At 38.2% G+C, this 17,524-nt stretch overlaps 1 protein-coding gene across 2 annotated transcripts in view; it reads right to left on the bottom strand.

Moving 5' to 3' along the window:
• Positions 1-4,720: 4,720 nt before the first annotated feature.
• DYNC1I1 (dynein cytoplasmic 1 intermediate chain 1) overlaps positions 4,721-17,524 on the bottom strand; it is a 308,192-nt gene continuing 295,388 nt past the window's right edge. For both annotated transcript variants that reach the window (XM_042918203.1, XM_042918213.1), the window contains one exon: positions 4,721-5,674. In XM_042918203.1, the coding sequence (XP_042774137.1) occupies positions 5,564-5,674 (111 nt within the window). In that variant the 3' untranslated portion in view covers positions 4,721-5,563. The remainder of the gene's footprint in view (positions 5,675-17,524) is intronic.

Below are 17,524 nucleotides of genomic sequence, written 5' to 3'. Positions count from 1 at the left end.
GATGGGGGCTTGGCCTAGGGCAGTGATGCGTATATGTACTTACTTCTGGCCACTTGTCCTTCCACACAAGGTATGTGACTGTGTGTATAACTCACAGCTCCATCGATTGGAAAGTTTTTCCCTCTTTACTGTCTTCCAAGGTTACCCTTGAAAATGGTTATAATGTAGCTGTCATCCATTCTTTTTTCCTTTTCTTTCTTTTTCTCTTTCTTTCTTTCTTTCTTTCTCTTCCTTCCTTCCTTCCTTCCTTCCTTCCTTCCTTCCTTCCTTCCCTCCCTCCCGCCTTCCTTTCTTTTCCTTCCTCTCTCTCTCTCTCCCTCTCTCTCTTTCTCTCTTATTTTTGAGAGAGAGAGAGAGCCTTAGCAGGAGAAGGGCAGAGAGAAGGGGGTGCAGAGGATCTGAAGCAGGCTCCGCCCTGACTGCAGAGAGCCCAATGCAGGGCTCGAACTCATGAACCATGAGATTATGATATGAACTGAAGTCAGATGCTCAACCAACTGAGCCAACCAGGTGCCCCAGCTGTCATCCATAGGTAAACCAGGCTCTGACCTTTCCTCTTTTTTCAGCCAGTCCTACCAAACCCATACTCCCCACATATGACCATGTACACAAGCATGGCCTTCCTTCTGTGTAGCATGGGAAAGGGGTGCTGGTGAAATCCTGTTGGGTGACATTGGACTTCTGGGTTCCTTGCTCATGCAGCTTCCTCATGCCCTCTGGTTCTGCTCAGATGTACATCCTGAATGCACAATTTCCTTCTTATGGAAGAGGTTTCAGGTGGATCTTTCTGACTTTATGACATGGTGAGGCTGACAGGAGTCGACTTATAATGGGCTGTTTGGATGTCTGGTATCTTCATATTCCATGGTGAAGAGCTCAACCTCTTCCATCACCCAGTCACATGCCAGGAGCTATTTCTCAAAAGTCACCTAATTCTTTGCTTCAGATAGCATGACTTTCCTTAGGAACCCATGGGCCACTGTTTTAATTTCCCTACTGGGGCCTGCCATAAGTTACCATATTTTTTTCCCACCATTGACATTTCTAATACCATGGCATCAGCTGGTTGAATGGCTGAGTAGAGCTCCTTGCACTGCAGTTTAGATCTGCTGCAAGGTCCTTTCTTATTCTGAGCCCTACCCAAAACCTTGCAAGCCACCTGGTATAACAACAGACCAGAGCAGTATTCTTAGACACGGAGTGTGTTGCCTTGAGAACCCACAGAGGCCTACCAGGTGCTGTGCCTCCCTCTTGTGTTGGGAGTTCTAAGGGATATCCCAGCATAGACCTATCCATTGGATTTCTAAAAACTCCCCTGAAGTAGCGAGTTCCCACATCTTCCTTGAAATTATCTCCCACCCTCTGGAGTATATATACCTTATTGGACTTCTGGTGCATTAGTCAACCCTTGTTTATCCTGCCCAATCAGCGTGATGCCATTGATGTGATGGATTAGTGTAATGTTCTCTGGGTGTTCAGTCAAGTCCAGACCTACATAGAATATGGTGTAGGATAAGAAGTGAACAGAGACAAAAGTGTAAATGAATATTGTTCTTATTCCCGCATAAGTATAAACTCTTTCTGATCTTATTATATAGTTGGAATAGAAAGTAATGCATTCATCAATCAGCCACATACCATGTACCAGAGGCCTTATTAATCTGTTCCAAGAAAGATTTCACATATGACACAGCAGCTATGATGAGAGCTCCTATTTGGTTTAGCTTGCACTACTCCAGTTATTCTCCAAGATCCATCTAGTTTATGAAAGGGCCAGACTGGTGTATTAAATGAATAAATGTCAGGGACCACCACTCTGCATCTTCTAGGGCTTTAAAAACATCACTAATGTTTGCCATGCTCCCAGCCCTACCCTAAGATGTAATGTTTTTCATTTACTGTCTTGGCAGGAGGAGGCGGAGTGTGGCAGTTTCAGAGATCTCCACTTGGCCTTCCTTCTGTGTAGCTCTTACTCCAGAGGCCAGGGACCCAATGCCAAATATGTTAGTTCCAGTTGAACATGTAGGGATTGGGGAAATGGTCACTGTGTGGGTCCACAGACCTAATAACCCCATTGTGACCTAGAAATGAGTAAGGACTTTATATACTGCCTAGTCACCATAAATTACCGGTCTAACTGGGGACTGTGACACAGATTTGGGTTTCAGTCTGAACTGAAACCCTGTATCCAGTAGTTGTCGAGGTATCTGATTTTTCTTTCTGCGTTGTGCATTGATCTGAATCAATGGCCATAGGTCCCTTCAGGGAAGGACTGAGGAAGTCGTCACAATACATTTTTGCCATGATGTCCTTCCTGCTAGCAAGCTAGACACCTCTTCAGTCGGTGAGTTCTAGATCAAAAAATTCGCTCAGGTCTGGGTAATGAGCAAAGGATTGTGATTTTCTATTGAGGTAACTGATTTCAGCTTCTTGCTCCTCCGTTCTTGCTTTTATGTTTTTGGTTATAGATGTTAAGCACCATTTGAGCGGACCTGTTTTTCTCTTAGGATGCCTTGTTCTTTGGATGGGTAAAGCCTCCTTAGCTGCTCCTCTGATCTAGCTGGCCATTACAGTCATTGTGGCTTCCTGGCTTCTGGGGGTTAACTACCACCAGTTAACTAGCCACTGTTATTCTAGGGTCTTATCCCCATAGATACTAAGAAGTCCTGCTCTGTGACTGCCTCTCAGCCTTGGTGTACAGAGAAGGTCACCACTAAAATTCCTAGAGATGCTTATGCTTTTCTCACTGGCTCGTTGCTGATGGTGTTGGTGAAGAGTGTGTGCTCTGGGCCTTCCTATGGAATATAATTCTTGGATGTGTCTTCTAGCCTTACATAATGTATCCATTCTAACCTATATACTTCCTTCAACCTCTTTGTTCTTTTCTGTACTATCGGTCAGGGCAACTCAGACATTTTCACTTCATGAAGTGAAGGCTTTTCAAGACTTCTAAGAACTACTGTATCAACCATCCTCCTCTGGGGTCTTTGCCAGAGTATAAAATCACATATCCTGAAAAAGTATCTCAAAGTCAGTGGATTCTTGCCTATCCAGTCTTACATTCTGGTTCCCTTAAACTCCTCAAAATCCAATTTCAGTGCTACTCCCCTGGCCCCTAATGGTATATGTTAATTCTTGCAACTCTTTTGGCGAATAGTCAATCTCTTTACTCTCTTATCAGGCCCAGCATGTCGTCCCCACCTAGATCATGCTGGGCAAGCCATCAGACAGTGATATTGGTCTGACCCTGAGAGAGAGAAGATAGGAGGGAGGGAGAGAAAGAGGAAAGAAGATTAGTTTTAGATTGCAGTACAGTTCTATAAGGTTTTAGTAGTGCTTAAGGGGAGTCCCTGAGCAAGTTACCTCTCAGAGAAGTTTTACATCTCCTAGGAACAGGACTGCCTCAGTATCCCTGCCGTGCTGTAGTCAGCTGAGAGAAACCTGTGGAAAGCATGACCTTCAGCAAACATGGGGGTGGATTTCAAAGCAAAGCAGCTGGAGCTGTCAGTCAGTTATACTCTCTGCAGTAGGAGATCAGAGAGGCAAATTTTCATGGCCACCACATCCCTTCCAGGACACAAGCCGGGATGACTTGAATAGTTGTGGGCTGGCTAGGGGTCTGTCTATCCTCATGGCCTCTACATGGTCACCTCAGGCCTGTGTGTGGCCCAGAGGTCTCAGGATAGTTGTGCTTCTTTTACAGATACTTGTACTTCTTGGCTTAGGGACCAAGAATGAGTATGCCCAGAGACCTAGAAGGAAGCTATAAGTCTTCTCACAACCGTGTCCTGGACCCCACACAGCATCACTTCCTCCATATCCAATCATTTATACCAGGTCAGCCCAGATTCCCCATGGAACAGCACTATGCAAGACTATTTTGGAGACCAGCTACCACAGTGGGATGCATATGTATATAAACTCATGTAATGTTTCACGTGCTTACTACAAGGCGCTCTGGCCTTTGTACTTTTCAGTCTTTACTCATGGAATCATTCAGAGTTTGGTCTGTAATAGCTACATATGGGTTATTGCTTTATTCTTGGTCGTGTAGTATAAGCTTGAGAGACTTTTTTTCCCCCTGATGCTTTTATTGGATTGTTTTTAAACCTATTTAAGACCCTCATATTTTATTTTTAAAAATTTAATTCCTGCCTTCAAAGAATTTCAATATCTATATACCATATGGCACTTCAAGAAAAAGCATATCATTATTTTTAAAAGAAATTCACAGTTCAAGGAGTCCCTACCACCATGGAGATTATCTCCCTGAAAAACTAAAAGTCTGTCTTGAGATGTTTTAATTCTCTCTAGGCATGAAATGATTTTTGAGAAAATTTTCTGTTAAAATTGTTTACAGACATATTTCCAAGTCCAATAGCAAGAAACATAAATTTACGGTGTAAATTTTTTAAAAAGAAATATGTAGACCATTTGGTATCGCCATCTTAACCTGTTTTTCTTATTTTAACATTTGAGACCGTCTTGGGGCAAGAGTGGCTCGGGTAAAGGAGATAAGGGAAAGCTTTCCAGAAAACCACACACATTCCCTCGTAAAAATAAAACCAGAGTCTTGGTTTAAGTCCAACCAGGCTGGTTGCCTATAAGTTCATTATCAATCTTTAACATGGCCCTAATGTATCTCCCCCACCTCCTTGTCATAGCAACATTCGAATCAGTCTTTCCCCAAGCACAGGATTTATCCACGCTGGTGCAGACCTGGTTTGGAACGTTTTATTGGCAATACTGGTGTCATATTCAGGAACCACAGACTCTTGTTGGACTGTGTTAGCTTGAATGACAAGTATCAATGGTCAACTATATTTGAAATATTGTCAAAGTACCTAGAAATAATAGGCATTAAAATTCATTCCGTTCATTGCAACGAACCTCTAAAGATTTCTTGTCCTCCGTGGAACTGGCATACTGTAATTGTTCTTTGGAACTTAATGTAACCTCAACAGCAGCAGAGAGACAATACAGTCCTCTCATTATGCACATGCTCTAGGATCGTTTATTTTAATGCTTTCAAATCAATATGTTCCATGCAGCACACCACAATAAATAAGGAGCAGCAATGTTCTTCTAGTAAATCCGTTCATAATGTGAGTCACCATGTAAAACACCACATCTCAAGTCTTTGGCCCTGTGCCATATCATGAAGCAAGCCACATCTGCACCTGATCATATCTGGCTTCATATGGATTTAATAGGACTATGCCAGAAGTGCATGTAAGAACAAATTTAACCAGAGGTTTCCAGCTATTAAATACAGCTACTAAGTAGTTAAAAGGCAACAACTAAACCCGTAAAGCCTCCCCCTCCCCTCCCCCCCATTTTTGAGACAAATAGAAAGATAGAAATGATCTGGTGAATTTCAGGTCAGGGGAAAGCAGGGTGGGATACATTTGGAATACTTGGAGCAAAGCTGGCACAATATGACACCCAAAATGTCACACAACACTGTTACTGAATGGACACTGGATACAAGTGGAATCGATGACCGCAGAGCTGAGTTCTAGAAGGCGAAGGTGGGGGCTAGGGTGGGGATGGTTGGTTTCCATTAGGCAGATAACTCAACGGTGCCTTCTTCCTCGCTATCAGCTCTGTTGGCACGAATCTCCACGAGGGTCCTGGCAAATCGGGTCCATTCATCATTGTGGGGAACTGCAAGCTGCAAAGCGATTAATGGAAAATGGTGAAAAAGGGATCTTAAAGGACTGAAAGCCTTGACGCCCACAGGACTGTTCCTCCTGAAGCAGCCATTTCCCTTGGAATATAAAGGAAACCAGATCTTCGTCTTCCTTGAATCGGCCCTGAAGTGTTGCTCTTAAACTGACAACTTAAGAGAATAAAGTCACTCATGGAATTTATGAAACTTTAAAAAAAAAAAAAACTTTTGTAAACTATACTATTACAGTAGCCAGTTAAAGAACTTTCAGTAATGAAAATTCATCATAAGACCAGAGTTAAAGTGAACATAGCAGATAAAAACTGCATATAATTGTCTAGGATTTTGAACTGTGGTGTTGCCTTTCTAAGTCAATGCTATTGATCCTTTCTTAAAAGTGTTGCTAATGTGCTAATATGCATGGCAAAAGTATAGCTTACATATACAAAGAAATCTTACAATGAAATAATGATACGGCTTTTTCAGCAAGATCTTACATGGTGATAAGTAGCTAACATTTGCCAAGAGTTCTGTTCTAAGTGCTTTGCATGTATTAACCCATACCTCACAGCCCTAGGTAGGGTAATCTTGGTATTTCCTTTTTACAGAAGAAGAAATCGAGGCACAGAAAGATTAAATCATCTAAGATTGTGTAGCTAGCAAATATCAATGCCAGTGCCATCTAACTCCAGTATCTGCATCTCTAGACAGTATCCTATACTGGTTTGCCAAAAAAGGGAGGTTTATAAAATTTCCCAAAGCATATCTTCTTCTATGCACAATTCAGTGAGGAGAAAATCCCACCGGATACAAGCTACATGTATAAATTCTGTTAGCTGATTTAAAGGATAGTGATTTCTCTACACAGCATCCAGAAATGAACTGCTTAAAGATACATTGCGAATGTTTGGAATAGAGTAGAGAAGTATTTGATGATGAGAAGCATGATCAAGTAGAAGTCTGAATGTTTTTATATAGAATAAAATTGATGTAGGATGTAGAGTGATTTTCTTAGAGGATTGCCCTGTAAGAGGGTATAATCCATCTATAGGTACTAGGTTCTATAAGCATTAATAACACATTCGTCTCAATATACATTTTTGAAAATAAAAAACAGGAAGCAAATAAAGCTAAGCTTTGAGATCATTTTTATAGCTGAAAAGTTACCTACTATATACAGCTAAATGATTAGAACTTAACATTTTTATTACAGGGGATGATAATGTCAGATGCTAAGACAACTTTTTGGAGGATGTCATCAGCAGTCTACAGAGTATATCTTGCAATTAGTGTTCTAGTACTGAGGTTTAAATGTTTCAGTAATATAATTCTGGAAATGATATATAGGTAGGGGAATAAGTTCTACTGATTTTGAGAAATGCAGTACCAATAAGAATTCTCATTTAGTCATATGAATGAGTTTTGAATGGTTACTTCCCTAGTTATTGAAATGAATTCAAATTTCTTCTTAGGCAATGACATAAGTTCACAATAGTATCGAATGACACTGTTACCCCCTTTGCTCAGTCCATTTTCCCTACTTTGAGCTCTTTTCCTAGGTTCCACCGATCTTCATTTTTCTCTTCAATTTTAGAAAATACCGTACTGGGGAAATGAGGCCTTCAAACTTCAAATGCTACTACAAAAGAGCTAACAAAAAGCATGAGCAGCAAAGGGTTGGTATCATATTTATATGAAAGAATAGGTTCACTACTTCCTTTCTCTCCTCCAACTCCTAACAAGTCCTCCCAAAAAGAACCACAAAACTAAAGCCTAGGAAGAGACAAAGCCAATCATGATAACATGATTATGACTTTTTCCAATACATAAAGGATAATCAAACTCTAGCTAAGGCACCTCATAATTTCATATAACTAAGTCCTGGAAAAAAGCAGTCCTCACTAATAATACATTATACAATATAGAATAGAGTATATTGCTCTAGGAGTTTGGCTCTTTAACATAACAGTATATTCTTGGTTGAAATGGTACAAGTTAACATATGATGCCATGCATAATGTTTTATTGATAGCAATATATAGAAACTATATGCTGAAATAAGAAAACAGGTAAATATGTTTCACATAGTTTCATCCAGTAGTAATGGCAAGGCCATTAAGAAACGATACTAATTAAGACTGTGAGCCATTAAGGTTTGAATATATGCCCAGATACAGTTTGAGACAGAACTGAGTATCATTTATGACGTTTAAGTTGCATATCTAACTGGTTGAAAGTGAATTTTATCAGATTTAAATGTTTCTAATAAAGGAACAAAAATACCCTACAATGGAACTACATTTGAGCTTTTCCCCAGGGATGGGAATAATAGTACTAGAATACCAACACCTGTCCTTAAAAGTACAGGTTTTCCCTCACAAAAGCGTTAATAGTATTCTAACATATCTTGTCCTCTCTTTGATCTGTGAAAGTTCCATTTAGGTTGGAAATATTAGAAGTTTAAAAAAAAAAATCCTGCCAAGTATTTTTCTGTCTAGAATACCATAAACTTCACAAAAATGTTAGTTTGCTTTGGTTCACAAAACACAAAACCACAACAAAAAACATTCCAGAGTCACACACAGTGCAAACACAACAGCTTCTAGAAACTTAAATTTACCTACCTCATCCTATTACACTTTCTCATTTAGTTGACTATAAAAATAAGCCACGATGACTGTAATGTTAGATTTAGAAGGTGAACTGCACACTGCCCCATTTTTAGAATTAAGTATCACCGTCAGGAAGCACTTTAAGAATAATCTTAGCTTGAATGTGTGAACGTGCATTCACAGGCTGTTTCCACACCCAAAGTAACAATTTTTGGCATTTGAATTACTTGTAGGTAAGATCAAACAGGGGTCCTAACAAGCAAGAAGACCAATCCTTTCATTTTACATCTGTGGCTGTAACCAGCATCCATTTGGACAGAACTGTCCCTCTTATGCTTGGCAGTTCCTGGCTTTTCTAACCTGGTTCTCTCTGATTAGAAATGGCTGGAAAGGGGGCACCTGGGTGTATCAGTCGGTTAAGCATCCAACTCTTGGTTTCAGCTCGAGTCATGATCTCATGGTTCGTGAGATCGAGACTTGTGTCAGGCTTTGTGCGGACAGTATGGAGCCTGCTTGGGATTCTCTCTCTCCCTCTCCCTCTCCAAATAAATAAATAAACAAACAAACAAATAGCTGGAGGCTCAAGAGCAAAAATTCATTTCAGACTTTCTCTAGGACATCTTTAATCCAGTAATACCCTAATCATTAAGTAGGAAAATTCTTTGTTCATGTTTCTTAGTTAAAGAGTAAGACTGCTCTCATGTTCTTCTAACCAGAACACAAACGCATTCAATCAGCATGGACTGAGGACCAACTCTATGCCTGGCACTGTGCTAGGGATTAAAGATACAGCAGTGAATAATATTTTCTTAGGTCAAAATGTGTGAATACTTGCACAGGTGGGGGTTTTTTTTGTTGTTTTTTTTTGTTTTTTTAACTTCACTGACATTCAAAACATGCATAGCCTAAAATTTATTTTCTTACAGTGACAACCGTAACGTGTCCCAGTGTGTGTTGTGTGTCAAGTAAGTAGCAGGAAAGCAAATGGCATGTTAATGACAAGGCTTCAGCATCTCTTTAAGTTTCCATCAAGGCGTTAAAGGCTAAACCTAGAGCATCACTGTGGATTTGTTTTCCACTTGAAAAAAACAGTTTAGAATAATTTTTGAACAATCTCTATTTCGTGATAGGAAAAATAGTCACAAGTTTTTCATCATGATGAATAATTTTAATTAAAAGAAAAAAAGCACTGTGAAGGAAATGGCCCATTGTTATATCAAGGGAATACCATAAAGAAGGATTTGTAAAAATTCTTCCAGTATTGTACTTAACCACAGTGGATCTGGAAACATTTTCTGCCTTCAGATTCATCTGCCAAAGTCCACATCCTAGGTCAGGGATGATTCAGATTTTCCCAGTGCTTCATGTACAAGGTGCACCCAACAAGCCCATTCACACCCCCTACTAGAAGACTTTTCTAATTTTTTTTGTGAAATGTATAAAGCATTTTTATGCCACAAGCACTCATGGCTCTAATTCCCGAGATGATAAAATCTTCCCTCTAAGAGTGATGACCTTGTATAGATATGATATGAGCCTATTTTTACAACCGAGGGAACTAAGAACATAGATAGTTTCTGAGGTAGCAATTTGGCCATAAGGAGGAGGTAAAATGGAGCTCAGATTTGGACAGGAGACTTAAGTCCCGTTCTCATCTTGGTACTGGCAATGGTCAGGCACTTAACCTCTCATTGCCTCAATTGTAAAATGAGGATGATAGTGTCTGACCCATTTATCAACAGAGATGTGAAGAGGATGAGAGAGGTAATCTAAGTGAAGAAAATACCATGAGTTCTTCATGGAATAGTCATGCATTCTTTCTCTTTAAACTGTCACTCAGATTGAACATGTTCTTCCAAATGATATATGTAAATGGCATGCATATCGATTCAATAGCATTTTTGTGGTTTTGTTTTTATTTTCTTAAAATAATTCTGATGTTTACTATGTGAGGACATTAAGGAACAAGGCATGGACCTCTTTTAACAGGTAGGAAATAGAAGACCGGGGAGCTAAATGATTTGCTAAAGATCGCCTAACTTTCACACGGTAGAATGGGCCAATCAGGAGCCTCGCCCCTTTAGGAAATGCCAGCTTACTGGCAGAATGGCAGGCAAGTAAGTGTTTTGAATCACCTGCTAAAAGAGTCTAAAGACTGTATTTAATCTTCTAAGATTCTTAGAAGATAAAAGGTCAAAAATAAAAAGCAAAAGTGTAAAAGCTGTGGAAATTTTATCGAAGTTGATCATTTTAGTCCCCTCGACTCCCTACTTCTGAGGCTGTTTCATGGATCTGCCCCTCCTGTCTACCTGAACGGAAGAGAGGGCACCTCTGGATGCTGCCCCAGCCCGTCCCCCCCAAAACTAGCCTGACCACTAGGTGTCTGGCCTGGGTTTCTGGTGCACTTAAAGACAGGCAAAGATTGCAGAATAACTAAATTTTAAGAATGGAGCCAAGGTTGACTTTTTCCACCTCCAGTATCAGCCAGATCACAGTTTCTTTCCCTGCTTTGCCACTTACTTGCAGTATGTCCGTATGAAGACTGTTTTAACGTCTCCAATCTTAACTACCTCATTTGTGAGAAAGGAATTTTGAGACCCATCTCCTAGGAGTGTTGCGAATATTAAATAAGACACATGCACACCCCCTCCACTGCCAAATATAATGGGTTTAGCACAGTGCTTGGCACATTATGAAACTGGAGGAAATGATGGTTTTTTCCCTATTTTTCCTTAATGCTTATTCTCTTTTCCATTTGGGGGAGGTAATTTTTGCTCCTTTCCTTTTCTTTCTTCCATTTCCTTCTTCTCACCTGTATAGAGCTGCATTTCTTTTTAGAAATATACCTTATCTTTATTACATTTGATTTCTTGAAAGCCCACACAAATACTTTCCTAAATAGTCATACTTTTAATAATACCTAAAGTTCATGAGCTGGATATGAGGAAAGGGTTCTTTCAGATCACAAGAAAAATTCTGTCAGAGTACTTTTTATTGCTCATTTAAAAAATCAAACTTAAAGTATAATTACTCCTTGTAAATATACACATCCACAGATATGTCTACATATACATGCATATTTTTAATTTCTCAGGTACGCCAATCCAGCTTCCCCTAGCTCTGTCCTTGTTATGGCACTTTCTACAGTGGGATTCTACATTTTTAGCTCAAGTTATAAAGCTTTGTAACCACTGAACATGCTGTTATAAAAATCAAATGGCTTTTTATGACCAGGGTTAAATATCATTCATGTGTCCCTTTTTATAAGCACATGGCTAACAATTTTGAACAGTCCACAGTCAAGCCTCCCTCATTTGTTAGTAATTTTAAGGGGTTTATAGTACCTGGCAGCTGATTTGAAAAAGCTGCATTATCTGCAGTAACTCCTACCAGCTCAATGCTGAATTTTTTATGGTAAAAATATGTCTCGAGCATTGCTTATATAAAAGTAGGTTAATTTTTAAAAATCTTGGACAATTAAGACAGAAAGCTATTTCGTAATTTCAGTTTGGTTTCTCAGACACATTAAGCACGGCAAACAAATGAAAATGAGTAGGCCTCCAAGTTTGGGGACTAGTATTCCATCGATGTGTGGTTCATCAGCATCTTTGTAATCTTTTAATTAAATGGAGTCACTATAAAAAAGCCTGGGACGATTATGTTAGCCATCGATTATGAACAGGTAAATGACAACTTCTGTATGAACCCCAAAATTAAAGTTTTCTGTTAAAAAGATATCTTGTAAATTACCCTTTCACTTTAATATGCATTGGTTTTTTGTTGTTGTTTTTAATGCATTTACAGAGACCGTGGAAGCGAATGTGGGTTTCCACAGAGACTAAACCCCTCTAAGCTTTAAAAGGTTTTTTAAAAGTGCAATTATTAACGGCACCCCAAATCAGGAGATTGTGGATTTACTGGTAACACGTTTGTATTCAGAGGAAGCCGATATTTCTTAGGACAATTCCCTTTGCCACACACACAGAGGGAAGCAAAGTGGGAGGTAACATGCAATGAAACAGCCGCTGGAAAGACCAAGCTTACTCGCTTCACATAAATACAAGCTCCACTGTATTTAACTCTTGGGGGAGTCTAGCATCACTGGTAACAACGGATGAAACCACGGACCAAAATTCCAAGCCAGAATGCAGTATACAGAAGGGGTAAATACACTGCAGTATGCCACCACAAAAAGATAGTCTGTGTGGTAACTTAGTATTTACAGCACTTTTAGGGAAGGCCAGAAAGTAGAAGTTACATTAGTCTCCATTCTGTAGCATCTGCTGTTCCTGGTCAGTAGGTTAAAATTTCTGTGAAATTTAGCAGCATGCAAACCGAGAGTAATCTGATGATTATTTGGCTATTTTTGGTGAAGAAAGAAAGAATTTATTTTATCATAAAATCCTATTCTAAGGGAACCCTCATCCACCCGTGAAGCTTGAGATCTCTCTGCCAAAGTTCTCTTCTCTAGTATCTTTAAATGGGTGGTTGATTTTTATAGCAGGTTAGAACACTACTTTAAAAAAAAATCCATTACCACCCAATTAAGGAAAGAAGGACGAGACATAAAATCAAAGGTAAATAGTAATAAATATGGGTCTATATCAATTTCAATAAGTCAGCAACCATTGAAGGAAATAATTTTAAACACTATTCTTAAAAAATAAACACTTCTTCATGTTAAAATTTCACATTATAGGAAGCATGACAAAATTCTGGAGTTTTTACCTGCGGAGAGGGAAAAAAATCACACAGCTGAAGAAGAAAGAGTTAATTTACTAAGGTCTACGGACGACCTTGTTCACATTTGTATTAAAATCTCATCCTTTTTTCTTGAGAAATCTCTTAAGCATTATTTTTTTTCTATTATTTGGAACAATCTATTCCTCTGTCCAAAAGATGGAAGAAGTGCTAAAAACATTGGCTGATGGGCAATAATGGAAAATAAACTTTTAAAACTTCAATTACCACTCTTTTTCTAGAACAGAAAAGATCAAGAAAATGACAGGGAAATGAAAAAAGCATGGGCTACTCAAGCTAGTCTGTCATATTAGCTGACTAAACATATATCCTTTCTCTTCCTGATATTATTAACTATAGGTTTTCTAGTAAATTCCTAGCAACCACTGCATCTAAGCAGTTTTGACAAAAAGAAAGCTTATTGCTAAACACCTTAGAAACATTTACCGAGGTAATAAAAGAAATGTCATTCCCTCCTACTGAATGTTTGGGCATAAAAGAGGTATTTTTATAATGTAGTTCATGATTTACCATATCTATAGTGTCCAAAAAAAGCACAATGAAAAGGAAGCGTTTTTCCAGTGGTTTGACAACTATTTGAATCAGCTGTTAGGCTTTCATTACACTAGTGGCCAATCGCTCACTTTTAAAAGCACAAGAGGGCAGGGGAGTGGGATAGAGATTGGGGAAGAAGGACAAGCCCTCTTTTTAAAATGTTTTCTATATATCCTGCTCAGTGCAAACATAGTTAAATGGATTATTTTTCCTGTCCATCAGTCGATAGCCAACTTGGAGGCTGCATTCTGAATGCTTCACACAATTAAGCTTTCCCTTAACCTTCAACTTTCACGTGTGAAACATTCACCCAAATATTTATAGAGTGCCTGTTATGTGCCAGGCACTGTGCAAGGCTGGGCTATCCCACTCAAATAGACAATTGTTAAGTATCTACTTTGTGTATGTTTCTGTGGACATGCCACTCTAAACATTAGAAAAACCTTACTGAGGAATGTGATTAACCTAAGGAGGGCTGCCAAACTGAAAAAAAAAAAAAAAAAAAATCTAAATCAAAAGGGTGGCTGGTTTTGAGGCTACTAGAACACGTTCACTTTTTTACCAAAGGTTCCTTAATGTTAAGATAAATAAAAATGAAATATTTCATCTACATATTGAGAAACTATTAGCTGGCCATGAGGGAGAAAGATCTTAGGGAATGGACCACTGATCAGTTTTATCTGCCACCCTAAAAAGGAAGGGTGCAAAATTTCTTCAACAATGTTAAGCTCTGATATTTCCTAAATGATAAATAATTCATGTTTTAAAATGGAGAAGATGTTCTGATAGCTGACATTCTCAGAAATCCATGCAAACCTTCTTTGAAATTAGAATGATTCACTCCCTCACTTTGCAAGTCCCACCTATATAACATAAATATTTACACATAAACACGCATAGGCAGGTACTTGATTTCCTATCGTGTCTTAGATGCACCAATAGTAACACCTGTACTCCTGTAAGAAACAAACAACTCTCCATTTCCATCCAGGCCAGTGTTAATCTAGCCTCACAGATGATTGGAGCCGCTTCATGCTCGGCTGGTCTAAGCTGTGATTTGAGGCTACTGTTCTAAGCAGTAATTTTTCAAGATAAAATTTAGCAGTTTTGAAATTCTAAAACTAAACAATTTTGTCAGCCATGAAAAAATTTAACACTATAATTAATGACTGCTTCAAGATCCAAACTGCTATTGAAGATGACAGTTTGAAATCACAGAAGAATCATAAAGATGATTAATTATACAAACTGGTACTTGTTGCAGAAGGTTTATATTCATAGGCCATTTATCACCAAAATGGGAATATATGAGTTTCATTGAATATTGCAAATTACTATGCACACATTAATTTGGTTTTTATAAAGTTAGATATTAGGGTTTTCTTTCCATCAAATCAACTTCTCCATAATACATAAAAGTCGTTAAGTATTTTCTTATCAATCCAGAGAAAAAGTAGATTGAAAAGATATTAATCCTATAAATTCATTTTTATAAACTAATGTACCTGAATAAGCATACTATTTATATAATAATTAGTTTAATTACAGTCTTTTACATATATAATTATCAAAATGAAAACCATGACTACTACATTCACTATAAGATGAGTAATTATAACACTAATTGGAATTAATAGTGCTTTTTCTTTTTCCTTTTTCAATTAAGCACTTTTCCTAGAAGAAATCAAGTTAATATTAAAATTACAATCTTACATTTTAACCAAATTATTTTATTTCAAATACATGTAATTTATTATGACAAGAAAATGAATTAATATATTACTTCAAAGTAGCTTATTTTATGTAATTATATTTATTAGCACCCCAAATCTGCTCATACGGATATGTCTTGGTGTTTTTTGACTTAACTGCACAGTGCTGTGGCTATGGCAATTAAAAATTCAGGTAAAAACTGAAAAGTGCCATTGAAAATCCCAATGCTTTGTTTCTATGTCATCGAATATCTAGATATTGTCGACAGAACTAAGTATTTGGATTTTCAGTTTTTATCTGGATGTTTGGCACCACAGAATAACTTACGCCAAAGTCCTTTCTTCTCCATGGAGGGATATCAGAAGAAGTGTTTGGCATCGGCTAAAGAAAATAATATTGTTTATTCACTGAAGAATAAGCCAGGACTTGCAAAGACCTTCAAGAATCTAGCAACTTGTGGCCACACTCACTTAATGAGAAACACAAGTGTTTGGGGCGATTATAACTGGACCTTCGTAACCCGAGCCCAGCTCCCTCTCCCTTCTGGAGGCTCAGCCATGCTCTCAGCTTCGTCATCAGTGGGGGATAATAGCCTTCATAAAGCACCATCATTAAATGAGCTGATTTCAAATCCAGTTCTTTTTCATTATGGGACTCTTATTTGAATTAACCCCAAAATCTCAGTTAAACTTCATATGTTGTGTTCTGCACACCCCTTCCCCACGGAGCGGGGATTGTTTATATTCAGGGCACACACTTCTTGTGGAAAACTGACCTAGGCCCTGTCCTACTGGCAAACACAAAGTAGTTCCACAAAGCAAACAATTATCGACTAAGTGTAATCCACTTACAAACCAGAAACGCATTGTATTTATTTTGCGTCAAATTCTTTTGCACTCTCAGCACTGCCAGTTTCTCAGATGCCTCTATACTGAACTGATATTTTAGGTGCAAGAGAGATGGCTGATCGAATCGCTTTCTTTTATCCCTGTGCTAGCTGGCTGGCTACAGAAACTGAGGCACTTTTTAATAGTCCCTGGACATTACACCTGGACTACCATTCTGAAGTGTATTTCACAGGCCATTTTTCCTGTCGGGATCCCAAATAAACTGTCATCCTAATTTTTCATTTGAGCTTTAAAATACACTCAGATGAAGATTTAAATCGTGCAGGTACATTTAATCTCTCCTATTCACCTGCAGTTTTCCTTTCCAAGAATTTTGCAAGACCCTTGTAATATATTAACAAATGTCCAATTTACTGTATTTATTGAAATCTGTAATAAAATGACTGCTATTCTTTTAGCCCCCAAAGAGTCGTATGAAACAAGCGATTTGAAATGCTGTCAAAGTTCAGGGTTAAAATGCAAAGATGAATTCATGTTTCCTTAGGTAATTAGTGCGTGGGATACCAAACCAATAATAGCTAAGGGTGCACAGATTTATTCGTCTCCAAGTTTGTTTTTAAGTTGCCGTTTTATTTTTCAAGTTCTGCTGTAAGCTGAAAATGACTTTGGAATCTTATCATTTGGCTATTGTAGAAATATAATCAGGGATTTGAAACTTATGTGTGTTTATCACAACTGAAAACAAAATCTTCCCTGGAAGAGGTTAATGGAAAAAGAAATAACAGGAGGTGGAGAATAAACTGCTTTTTTTTAAACTGGAGCTGCAAACAGCATTCTAACTAATTCAGATAAGCAGCAAACATAGTTGTTAGGGGATATTTATGACAGCCCATCTATGTGACAGCACTGAAGCATTAACAATAGCAACGGGCTTTCTATAAAACACATCTGCAAGACAGACAGGTAGATAGGCTGACTATCAATCATCAGGACACGTGAATAATTCTATACTCACTGGCCCATGTACTATTAAAATCAGCTTCATATATATATATATATATATATATATATATATGTGTATGTGTGTATATACACACACACACACACACACACACATACATACATAAAAGCTTGCTCTTCAGTAAAGGAGCCATGGTGGTGGGTAATTCTTATTTTTAATTCTTTAGAATATGTGTGTTCACACATCATTTAAAAAATCCAACAATGATTAACAGTCCTCTTTGGGTGTATTCTGAAGCGGCATACACACAGTATTTTCAGGTTATATTGGTAGTTAACTTATGACTTGTTATCTTCTCCGCGTTTCAGTTAATTGAATGGGATCATACAGCTTCACAACAAACAGACTGCATCCCACAGTTTGA

This window comes from Panthera leo, chromosome A2 (genome assembly GCF_018350215.1).
Source record: "Panthera leo isolate Ple1 chromosome A2, P.leo_Ple1_pat1.1, whole genome shotgun sequence".
In the NCBI taxonomy this organism is placed as follows: Eukaryota; Metazoa; Chordata; class Mammalia; order Carnivora; family Felidae; genus Panthera; species Panthera leo.
The sequence above is the reverse complement of the archived record's forward strand: the minus strand, read 5'-3'. Positions and strand labels throughout refer to the sequence as shown.